Source organism: Urocitellus parryii, unplaced genomic scaffold (genome assembly GCF_045843805.1).
Source record: "Urocitellus parryii isolate mUroPar1 unplaced genomic scaffold, mUroPar1.hap1 Scaffold_203, whole genome shotgun sequence".
NCBI lineage: Eukaryota > Metazoa > Chordata > Mammalia > Rodentia > Sciuridae > Urocitellus > Urocitellus parryii.
In genome coordinates, this window is record NW_027552341.1 from 149,331 (window position 1) to 161,383 (window position 12,053).

The 12,053-nt window shown below is 43.1% G+C and overlaps 1 protein-coding gene across 1 annotated transcript; it reads right to left on the reverse strand.

Moving 5' to 3' along the window:
• Positions 1-581: 581 nt before the first annotated feature.
• Spata31e1 (SPATA31 subfamily E member 1) lies at positions 582-11,453 on the reverse strand. Its single transcript, XM_077794512.1, has 5 exons — positions 11,340-11,453; positions 10,618-10,675; positions 10,016-10,076; positions 6,068-9,761; positions 582-698 (listed from the first exon to the last, which is right to left on the reverse strand). The coding sequence occupies exons 1-5, from the start codon at positions 11,451-11,453 to the stop codon at positions 582-584; spliced, it is 4,044 nt and encodes a 1,347-aa protein (XP_077650638.1).
• Between the last annotated feature and the right edge of the window lie 600 nt (positions 11,454-12,053).

Sequence of the window (12,053 nt, forward strand, 5' to 3'; positions counted from 1 at the left end):
ACCCAACAATAGAATACACAGTTTTGCAAAAATCCATGGTGAATTTACCAAGATGGGCCATATTCTAGGTCACAAAATGTACCACAACAATTTTGAAAGAAATTTTAAAATACAAGTGGATTTACAGTTAATGTTGAACTCAAACTAGAAATTAATGAAAAAGCTAATACAAAAATTTTGAGACACTTCAGGATTAAACAACATCCATTTTACTAAGTACAGGTAGAAGAGGTTGCCTAAGCAACTCCATTTTAAAATAAAACTGGAATTCCCACCAGACAAACCTTCAGAGCCCTCTAATATTGTCATCAGGCAGAGTCTAATAAAATAAGTCATTTTCCACAACCCTGATAAAACTCAAGAGTGAAGTCACTGTCATTTGCCTTTACCCTGATAAAAATCAGAGGTGAGAGATTGTGGCAGAAACCACCAGACCCTAGAATGTCCTAACCCTAAAATGAAAGACATCACTAAGAAACCCAGTAACAGCTTATAGAGACTGAAAGGGCAAGCAGAAACCCCAAAATTTAGTATAAATGATGTAGCAAATGAACAGATATTTAGCCAAATGACACTGATGCCTACGTGCTGGAGAGTCTGATGTTGACATGTGGACTGACATCCCAACTCTTCTCATCATCTACCTGATCTTCTGCATCATCCTTACCTCTCTGCAACTCTACAGCCACATCTTGACCCTAGATGAGAACAGCAGCTTCTCCTTATGACCCTCTCCTCAACTAGCCTTCAGCTCCATCCAATGAGAAGCCTCCATATATTCCTGACCTGATCACTGTGGAGTTTGAGTGAGTGTGCATCTGCTGGACTTAAGGACCAGGACCTGAGACTCTAGATCTGGCACTTGAGCTTACCAAGCAGAGGGAATGTCTGTCATGATTAAGTATGTATGAAGTGCTTAGAATTGAACTAGAATTGTTTGTTTTGAATTGATTATGTCTATTGCAGTGCCCATCATTATGGATTAAGAACAGCTGGAGTTGTTGTTCAGTAGTAGAGTACTTGCCTAGCACATGTAAGGCCCTGGGTTCAATCCTAAGCACCACACAAAAAATAAAGGTATTGTGTCCAACTACAACTAAAACAAAATATTGGAAAAAAAAGAGAACCTATAGCGTGAAGTTGTATTGAATGATTTGAGTGAATAAAGCATTGAAAATTGCACTAACTCATGTATATTCTTTCTTCCCTCAACTGCCTATGTCGCACCTTTGCCCATCACGACACACACATGCACACATAAACACACACACACAGAAATCCCCAAATATAATCCCCCACCCTCATACACCCTTTTACAAATAAATCCAGTGTTCTCAAATCTAAGAATGTGTTGTGGCATGTTTGAAATAAATCAGCGGGTAAGTCTTGGAGCAAGATATGGAACCTGTATTCACTAGTGGGTCAGAAGGACATTAGGAAAGTCATCTCCTTGTAGAAGACCTTGTAGCAACCTTTGGCCCCTTGTAGAAGGTAGGGTACAGTCTTATAGTGAAAAAAAGCCACCAGTGAGTCAAAACCATAGCAATGAAGGGAGTGGGTCAGAATGACCCAGCGCAGTCAGGGAACAGTGGAAAACAAATGAGAACTAAAAAGAGAACAATTGCATTATATAAGACTAACAGAAATATTTTCCAAGGCTGTGCATTACTAAGCAGAGTATGCTAATAAGCAAGATCAGGGTGGCTGAGGTGGATTTTCTTATGGGAGAAACATTTCTTATGTGAAATGGAATGTCAGGGTAAAATGAAGTTTGCCTGGTCAAGGCACATATATTCTGGCCCATAAAAAATGAACTGTTTCTTCCATTTCAAAGCCTTCCTTTAGAATTTTTTTTAAGTTGTACATTCTGTGTCAAAGGAATCGCTGAGCCTAGAGCCAGTGGAGAGTATGGGAGGAAGATTACCTCTAGATAGGGAATAGGGGTGGGAGCGAAAGGGAGGGAGAAGGGGAATAGCAAGGATGGTGGAAGGAGATGGTCATTATTACAAAAAATATATGTATGAAGATGTGAATTTGGTGCCAACATACCTTATATACAAATAGGCATATGATAAATTGTGGTATAAAAGTGTATTAAGTATTGTAATGCAAAAAATAATGAGAGAGTTCATGTATAATGGCATAATTTGGTATTAACATATTTTATATAAAGAGTCATAAAAATTGTGCTGTGAATAGATAATTATAAATGTAAAGTAAAATTGGAAAGCTTTTATTTAAAATTAGCATAAGTAAATAAGCATTAGAGAAATTTCATTTCTATGCTGAATTGATCAAGGCAAGAACATATTGTATAGAAGAATTGAAATTTCAAAGAGAAGAGATCCTGAAAGTAATAATCCCGGAGAAATAAAAATTGCAGAGATAATAAGAATTTTCAAACACTTTGAAATTGATGGAGCTCAAAGAGCCACAAGGAAGCATGTGATGTCTGTGTTCCAAGAGAAAAGAATATTGAATAGACTGAAGTCTTCTCTGACAGGGTGAGTAAGTGGAGTTTGAAGAAAAGATCTAGAAGGCCCAGGAAGGGTGGAGGACATGTTGGCTGGAGGGCAGGGCAGAGGTGTGGTGCTGATTCCTCTTCTTGTCCTTCCCTGAATGACAGGATTCCTTTGTGGTGAGAGGGCACAGCTCTGTGACATAGTCCTGGGCCCTACTCTCCATTGCTGAAGAGACTTTCAGGACTCATTTGTCCAAGTGACATAGTGCAATTTAGATGATGGAGAATCCTCTCTTTCCTCTAAATAGTGTTAATCCCGCATGGCTGAACCCCAGCTTCATCACCTGGGCAATGGATATCATGCTTGCCTTTGCATGTGGATTGGAGCTCATTCTCCTTTTATTGCCCTGCCTCCAGGATAATCCATCCTTTCCACCACAATCCTTTGTGCAGGTGAAAGTAAATTAGAGTGAGTCAGTTTTTATGTCTGCTGGTTCATCTTGCTCCCAAGTGCTTTTACTGAGCATCCACTTCATCATATTTCCAACCTAAAAACTCAGTAATTTTGAGTTCAGGTCTTGTCCCCAATAAAACAAAAATGCAGTCCTCTATGCCATTTTGATGGTTGATTACTAAAGTTATACAAAATAAAACATTTATCTCATCAGGAATTTGGGTATAGCTCAGTGGTAGGACATTTGCATAATATGAGAAGTTTCCATCTGACTGTAAATTCTGGTGCACTTGTCCAGGAAAGACAATCAGGCCAGTGACAGAGACACCTTCCAGAGTCCCCATCAGAGACCTCCACAGAGCCACCAACAAAGATAAACACTGAGACTTCCAGAGACTTCACAAATCCCTCATGCTGAGACCTCCAGAGACCTACAAGACCTCCATAGACAATCCTACTGAGTTCCATTCCCATCACCCCAAAATATTTCGTTATCTGTGATGAGATATTGGCAGAAGTTTACTCATTTTTGAAGTTTGTGATTGCTTAAATTTGGGGTCAGTACTCAAGCTAATGAAAAACTAGGAAAGAATTTACAGATCTTTAGGAAAGGATTTTACAGATTTGCATGTGGAAACTGTAACGCTTTTTTAGAAGAAAAATGACATTATTCAAATACACAAATATGTGGGCATTCCAAGGAGCTAGATTCAGCTGAAGATCTCCTTCCTGTATTTCCACTTTGGTAAGGTGCACTGCAAAAGACCTGTTCTTGTGTGGCTGCACAGGCTCCTACGAATGAATATGAGTTCTCTGTGGGAGGTCTGTCTTCTCAGTGTGTTGTCTCTGTCTGAGGTTTCTCTCCAAATGTCTTTGAGAAATTGTTCTTGATGTGGGTCTGTGTTGGAAATCTCTTTGAGGATCTCATTTGTAGTCTATAAATATCTCTTAGTTGGAGGGATTTGGGGGGCTTCTTTTGGGACCTCTCTGTTGGTTTCAGTGACAGTATCTATGGAGGTCCCTGTGGGAATCTCTGAAGATATTGTGGAGTCTCTGGAGGTCTCAGTGTGGATCTGTGCTGAGGTCTCCAGGGGGTCTTTGTGGGGTCTCCCTCTCACTGACCTTACTGCCCTTTATAGAGCAGCACCACCAGTAGTCACAGGATTTGATCTTTGCTGTTTCAGGCTGGTTTATCAACGTGGCCCTCTGTACTACTCATCCTTTCAGGAGACACAGGGCCTGGTTCAGCAGAGAACTTTGCAATCCATACCCCAACTTACCTCCTAGTCCCACATTCAGAATCCTGACAGGTGTGGAGACTGGACCTATGAGTGTATTCTTTTCCTTGGTGGCACTTCCTGGCACAGGCATTTCCACCATGGAATAATTAAGACCACTATGGTGAAGCCCATTGCCCACCACACATAGGCATGTGGAATAGTATGGAATGGCCCAGGGAAATGATAACTCCTCTCACTATTTTACAGCCATCATGGTTTTCTGTGTGGATGACCCCTGAAAGAGGAAACCTCTCCTAGAAGAAGATTGAGGCCCAGCAGAAACCAATATTTATCGCCTTCCAGTCTAGTCAACTCCCACATTTTGGACAGGTCATTTTCATTTGTATATACAAATTCTGTCAAATCATCTCTTCACCCATTTGTCTTTGGACAAGCAAATTCTAGAATCCTGGAGAAAACTGCTTTGAAACCCTATGCCAGGTCCTTGACCCTTTTAGATACCCAATTTGTCCATGGAAGCAGTGCTAAGGCCATGTGCATGTGTCAAGGTCCCTAGACTGAGTCTCAGCCAGAGTTCCCTAGTCCTGGATACTCCACCAAATGTCAGGTCATCTGTTCTGGAATTTAAGAGGCAAAGATTGACAGAAGCAGACTTACTAAATTTTCTCTTAGGAATTTAACCTTCCTTGCTTGAAGTCTTTTGCTTTCTCTCTAGTGTGTGTTAGAGCTAAAGATCTTTCTCCAGTCCTGCAGTCTGGGAAACCACAACAGACTGACCTTGGTATTGGTCCAGGCTGAACCAGTGAAAAACCTCAGCCCATCTGGTCTCCTCATGCTAGTCTGGCAGTTAGCATGGGAAGGCAGTGGCTTCTTGTCCATGGCACTCTATATGGCATCCAGTTCCACTGTTCTTCCTATCTTGGCTCTAAACATCAATTCTTCTACACATTCCACTTTAGATCTACCATGTACTACCATCAGTTTTTTAGTGTATGCACAGTCCCTTCTAGAGGAGAAGACAGGTGACCATGGGCAGGGGGCATGCAGCACTCAGCAGCACTTTGTGGCCCCACCTAGATGCAGAGCTGTAAGTTCTATCTTGGCTGCTGCTATAGAAAATGGTGGAAGCAGATATGGAGTTGAGTGACACTGCTATGTAATTAAGGCTGAGCTAAGAGGGATTGACAGGTCCCATCTACATTCCAAACACTATCAGGGAGAGAAGGGGCTTCCCCATCAAACACACTTCTTTTCTCACTAGAAAATCTAAGGAGCAAGGTTTTCCTGACTTTAAGACCAACACACTAATTTCCCCCCAACATTCCCATGCCTACTTTATAATATGTGAAGTTACTAGAATCTGTCACTTTTATACACCCATACCCCAAAGCTGTATAAAGTTCCAGAGAGAAGGAAAGCAAGGAAAAGACTGATGGAGGCAGACTGTGGAGTGGGGTCTTCACAGGATTGCCTCATCCTGAGAAGGCTCAAGGCATTCTCTTGTTTGTTTCTGTGATGACTGAATGAGGAATCCTTCAGGTACAATGAGATAATTTGAGATGAGGGTGGTTCCTCTGAATGTCCTGTCCCTTCTAGAAGCCACTCTGAGGAAGAGCAGACACCAACCCCCTTCATACCCCACAGGAGGACACTGACAAAAATCAATATATCTGATGAGAAAAGGAAAAAAATTTATTGGGAAGCAATTGAAATCCCAAAAGGGAAGAAGACATTCGTCCTTAAAAATGGGTTCGAATGATGACAAAACGTTTTCCCCCCTCTGTGAATTCAATATTTCCTGAAAGGTTTTTCACCAGGAAACTCATGGTAAACAAGACCTGGTTGACCATGAACATCACCATTTTGAAAAAAACATGTTGGGTAATGGTGAAGGTGGCTCAAAGTGCTCACCCCAATTGACCTTAGCTGGAAGCCGGTGGCTTGAGGCTCAACATTCCTAGACTTGAAGCTCCAATTATTGTCTCTGATCCACTTGTTCTTGGGGCTGTGGACATTGGGGCTGGCTTGGGGACGAGAGGCAATCTCTCTAAACATTTGTCTTTTATCTCGGTAGAAAGAGCCCCCGGGTTGACAGAATTGCCTACCCAATAGGGTCGGGAGTTGTTCTTTATGCCCATATACCTCTGTTGGACCACTTCTACGTTGAAGTCCCAGCTTATCCATCAGGATCTGTCCTACAACTGTTATGAGGGCCTGGGGTTCAACCACTACACTGTCTTTGGATATTTGTCTTTTGGCTAATTTCTGGGTATGGGTGGTAGCTGTCAGGAGGTTGACTTTATTCAGGGAATTTTCCTTCCCTTTTCCTTTTTGATGATTGTTAAAAGACTCCATAAAGTCCTTCATTTTGATATCACCATAGCTTACTGGAGGATTCTGTCCCTTTTCTGGAAGGCAAAGGAAGGACTTGCTTAAAGTAGTATTTATTTCCTGGACTTTGTCAGAAGGACTCAACCCACAGTCTTGGGAAATTTCTTCCTCCTCTTTTGGTCTGGACCTCCCAAAGCTCTCTTGGCTTTCATTTATACAAATCTTTTCAGTGTCTTCCTTTCCAGGAACCTCAACATTTGTGACTTTGGATTCCTCCTGCTCCTGGCTGCTCTCTGCCTTCATTTCATCATCACATAGAGCTTGGGAAATTGACTTGTGAATCGTGAAAAAGCTCTTGGAATTGGACAGGGACACTTGAGATGGTAAAATATCTGTGGTGGAGAGCTCATTAGTGTGGCAATCTTGCAGCACTCCAGTGACCATGTCTTGGGGTTGCTCCTCTGTCTCTTGCTCCTCTGACTCAAACTCCACTTTGAGCTGAACAACATTACCTATATTTTCTTTCAGGATTTGGTCTCCTGGATCTTGTGAAATAGAAATTCTAGAAGGAGAGGGGCTATTCATGTTTCCAAGAGACCCTATGTTCTTCACATTCACATTGATGGTTTGAGAGTTTGCCATCACAGAGGCTCCCACGGTCACTTCCCATTCGCATGATTTCTTCTCCACATCTGTCTCCTTGGTCTTTCCAGCTGTTGATGATTGGGTCCCTACTTTAATTTCCAGCATTGTCATACCAGAACATGGGTCTTCTGAGGCCACATCCTTAGTCTCTTTCTGTGTCTCAATCCTGGTCATATCCAGGCTTGGATTGGGCTCCAGGCTAGCTTTTCCAATCCCCCTTATAACTCTACTCTGTTGGTTTATGTGCAGATGGCTATAGGTTCCAGAAGGCATACAGGCATCTGAGGTCCTCTGACTGCCACCCAGTGGGGTTTCTTGCATGGTACTCTGTACCTCTGAAAGTGAGGGTGCAGGAAGAGGATTCTGTAAAGTGGGAAATGAAATTTTTCTTATTATCCTCTTTCCCACACCTTTCTGAGGAAGTTCTTCCAGGAGACTGCCAATTTTGGCAATGGAAATGGCTCTGTAGTCACTGGAGGCTGAGGAGGAAATAGCAGGCTGTGGAAGGGGTGAGGTTTGAGCCTCATCTAAATTGCAATTAATGGTATCAAGAGCCTGGAGTGATGGATTCCACCTGTGCCTCACCCGAGACCTCATAATATCTGTTTCTAGCTTCAGGTGAGTTCCGGGGTCAAGGAAAGAAAGCTGCTTAACAGTGTTTACATAGGATTGCTGGTACTTGGAGGAGGCTAGATAGATGGGTTTTGTGTACTTTGGAAGAGCATAGTTGGCAGCAAGCCAGGATCCACGCACACACACTGGGATCATGCCTTTCTTGATCTGCACTAACTTTCTGCTCAGATGATCTTGCAGGAATTTTTCCACAATTGTCTTTTCTAGGCCTATAGATAAGTCACTTTGTGAAATATCCTTCCTAGTCCTCCTCAAATAACTTTCTGAAACCTCCTTATTATCATTCTGAGCCTTCCCTGAGGTGCTTCCTGAGCTCCAGGATAAATCTACTGGCTGCTTCTGGAGTTCTGGTTCTAGACCCTTGTTTGGGAAATCTAGTTTGAATGTTATAGAGCCCATTGTAGAGAGTCTTTCAGAGTGCTTAGTCTCCATCTTCTGCAAATCATTACTAGCAAGTGCTGACTGGCTGGGCTGCTCCATCTTCTGCAGATCATTATCAGTAAGTGCTGACTGGCTAGGCTGTGAGGAGCCAGGCTTGTCATTTTTCTGGCACTGACTTTTCCCTGGAAATTTATCCTGAGGATGCATTTGTTCCTGAGATGCTAGAAATCTACAATGAATGTCTAGCTGTGGTTGATCACTGATTAACTCCCCTTGAATATGTTGCTCGAGTCTGTTCTCTAGCTCCTGGTTGGCAGAATCCCCATCAACTATGCAGACAGAGTTGGAAATTTGTGAGGCCCCGCTTCTCTGGGGAAGGTTGAGAGCTGGCTGGTTAATGACTTCCAGAGTCTTTTTGATCTCAGAGAATAAGACCTTCTTCCATTTCCTTCGGTTCTGCAGGGGACATTCTGAATGTTGATCTTCAGTTGGGAGGAAAGACTGTGTCTCCTTTTCAGAGTTATTGCTAGTTGTGCCAGACTTAATCTGGGATGAAGAAGGTGGTAAGTTTGGAAAAGTGTATGAAGTGCTAGCCAGAGTCTGACCCAGAGCCACAGATGGAGACAAGTTTTGCGTCAAAAGTTGGGATTGGGCCTCTTCCTGGGCCAAGGGCTCCTCCTGGGAAAGCTGTGGAGGTTCTTCATCCTGATATTGTACTGAGAGAGATTCTGAGACTTTGTTGAATGCTACATGTTTACACTGTGCAGTAGAGGACCTCTTAGAGACCCAGGCGGTAGCCACCAGGGACTCACTGTGCAGAGAGGGCAGGCCCCAGAACAGCTGGCTGTATTTTTTCTCTAAAGGCCCCCCCAAGACCTTGTTGTAAAAGAAATTCTGAGAATCATGAAGCTTCTCTTGTTTTTCTTTTGTGTTCCAGAAAGTTTGTGCAGTGGTGTCTCTCTTGCTACCCAGTGACTCCAACATGTTTCCCAGAGAATACAGGGTGTAATCTGGACTCATTTGTTTGAAAGAGGACCCATTTTTAGAATTTTTCTTCCATACTTTTAGTTCCACTCTTTTGGTGATTAGCATTTCCAGCAGCATCTGTACATCAGAGTTGATGAAAGAGAGGCCTCCAGACTCTACCTGCCAACGTGTGGGGTCTACCCAGAGTGTGACATCTGAAGGATGGTGGAAAAGATGTTCTTGCTTGGATTTGTTTACCCAGGTAGAGAAGAATAAGAGCTTTGCAGTTTCCCACCACCAGGAGAGGAATGAAATTGAATAGCTTATGCAGTCTAGGCCTGAGATGGCTGTGATCAGGGATGCCCAGTATGAGTGACCTACAAGGGAGCTCTGTGAAACAATGTCCAGTGAGATTCTATTGAAGTCAGACTTGTGTTCATGTTCTTCTGATAAGGATGAGGCCAGAGGCAGAGTGTGTTTTGTCAGAGGAGCTAGAGAACCCAATGGGGATAAGATGGTAGAAGGATCTTCCAAATGTTGATGAGGTAGCTTTTGAACTTCAGTAGGCTCTTGCATGAACACCTCACCTGCAGTATCTTCAAATACCAGTAGAGGAGAACTGTCCTTGTCCCACAGCTTCCCTAGGAGACTGCAGGAGACAAGAGGCACAAGCTAGAGCCAGGACCAGGAAGGACCAAGCTGGGCAGGGGTGAAAACCTATGGCCTATGGACCCTCGACTGCCCCACACACTATCTTCACCAAACTCTTCCTATTCCTACCACCAGGACTTCAGTCACATTCCACTATGACCTGGAGTATTACTACTAAATCAGTCTTGAACCCTAGTGATCACATAACAGATCCTTATGGGAAAAACACTGGAGAACTGGAAAGTTCCTCACCTTTGCAGGAGTAAAATCAGATTCTGAATCTCCATCAGATTCTTCAGGCGATTGCCTGAAGCTGAAAATGGAAAATGAATTGGGTAGAGAAGGGAGGATCCCAGATTTTACAGGATGTTAAGTGCAATGCCCCTTTGGGGGAGATCATGAGAGATGAAACTGGAGGCTAAGCCTCAGTGTCCAAGTCCAAATGACCAGTGAGAGTCATATAAAGACTCTGGGAAGAGCCACATTTTATCATTTGCAGGGTATTTTTACCTCCATCCACCTCCATGATCCTCACAAGCACCTTATCGTGGGAAAGGATTGGTTACCTCAAAGAGAAATTGGCCTTAACAAAATGAAACAGCTTGACCTCAGTTGTACCTGAATGTCCCACCTCCATATCTAGGAACTGCTGCTCTAGTGCCACCAATACCACCATACTGGACATCACACATCTTTCCTCCACCACACCTTCTAAGAACAGAATCTGAGAAGTGTCTCTGGTATGATTTCCTTTCCAGCATCTTCCCTCTCAGGTCTCTGCAACCAACATCCTCTGGGGCACTGATCTGGACCCTTGGAGAAAGGGGACAACAACCACCTCTGGGGTACCTTACCTTTCAGAGTTCCACTCTTTTTCCTGTTCTTGTACAGCACCTTCTTCACCTTCACATGCTGACAGACAATATAGAAAAAGAGGCTGAGGCCCAGTTCTCCCTGTGATCTCCTAGACCAGCTGTAGACATTCCATGTTTCTGAACAGCAGAACTTTTACAGTTACCTAGTGGAAACCCTTTTATTCAGAGAACATTATTACAGAGGCAAAATACTTTCTTTTTTTCTTTGGAAAGCAGAAAAGGGGATTTTTCTGAATAAACTAAACCATTAATGTTGTCAGTCACTGATCTTCTGCTTAAAAATGTACTCATTTCCACAGGCTCTTCTCAGCTGCCAGGCATGGTTCTATTTCCTAAGGCCAGAGGTGACCTGAGAGCCTGTGATGGAGGCCCTCAGGCCCACATCAGCCCAATACAGAGGGAAGCCTTGTTCCAGAGACACTTACCAGGAGAAGGTGACGGAGCAGTGCTCAGGGCCTGTCCTTCTCTAGAGGTACCCAGCACTCTCAGGAGTCCAGACCTCTCTATATGGTCTGAGACATTCAGATAGGAGAAATCCTAGTGCACTCTCTCTCCATGCCCTGCCCTGCCTACCCCAGAATGATTCTCTATTCTGTCCTGAAATTTCTCTTGTGAAGTGTGTCTACCTATTTTGGAAAAGTGGAAAGTAGACAAAAGAGAATCATTTTTGTTGTTGTTGGGTGTGACCTGAGAGTTCTTACCTTCCTGAGTTTTTCTTTTTCCCTTGGTTGTGGGAAGGATGGATTACCTTGGAGGCGGGGCAATAAAAGGAGAAAGATCCCCAGTCCACATGCAAAGGCCAGGATCATATCCATTGCCCAGGTGGTGAAGCTGGGATTCAGCCAAGTGACATTAATGCTATTTAGAGGAAAGAGAGAATTCTCCATCATCTAAATTGCACTATGTGACTTGGACAAATGAGTCCTGAATGTCTGAAGCAATGGAAAGTAGGGCCCAGGCCCATGTCACAGAGCTGTGCTCTCTCATCACAAAGGACTCCTGTCATTTGGGGAAGGACAAGAAGAAGAGTCAGTACCACACCTCTGCCCTGCCCTCCAGTCACCATGTCCTCCATCCTCCTGGACCTTCTAGATCCTTCCTTCCAACTCCACTTGTTCACCCTGTCAGAGAAGACCTCAATCTATTCAATATTCTTTTCTCCTGGAAACCAGACATCACCTGCTTCCTTGTAGGTCTCTGAGATCCATCAATTTCATAGCGTTTGAAAATTCTTATTACCTTTGGAATTTTTATTTCTCCGGGATTATTACTTTCAGGATCTCTTCTCTTTGAAATTTCAACTCTTCCATACAGTATGTTCTTGCCTTGATCAATTCAGCAAAAAAGTGAAATTTCTCTTATGCTTATTTTCCTATGCTTAATTTTAAATAAAATTTTTCCAATTTTATTTTATT

What these genes read in the sequence shown, in the direction of transcription:
- Spata31e1 (XM_077794512.1), bottom strand. Translation starts at nt 11,453, where the DNA reads ATGGATATGATCCTGGCCTTTGCATGTGGACTGGGGATCTTTCTCCTT. An exon ending in AAAGAGTGGAACTCTGAAAG is followed by an intron (nt 10,077 to 10,617) that starts GTAAGGTACCCC and finishes TTCCATTTTCAG; the next exon opens with CTTCAGGCAATCGCCTGAAG. An exon ending in CTGATTTTACTCCTGCAAAG is followed by an intron (nt 9,762 to 10,015) that starts GTGAGGAACTTT and finishes TGTCTCCTGCAG; the next exon opens with TCTCCTAGGGAAGCTGTGGG.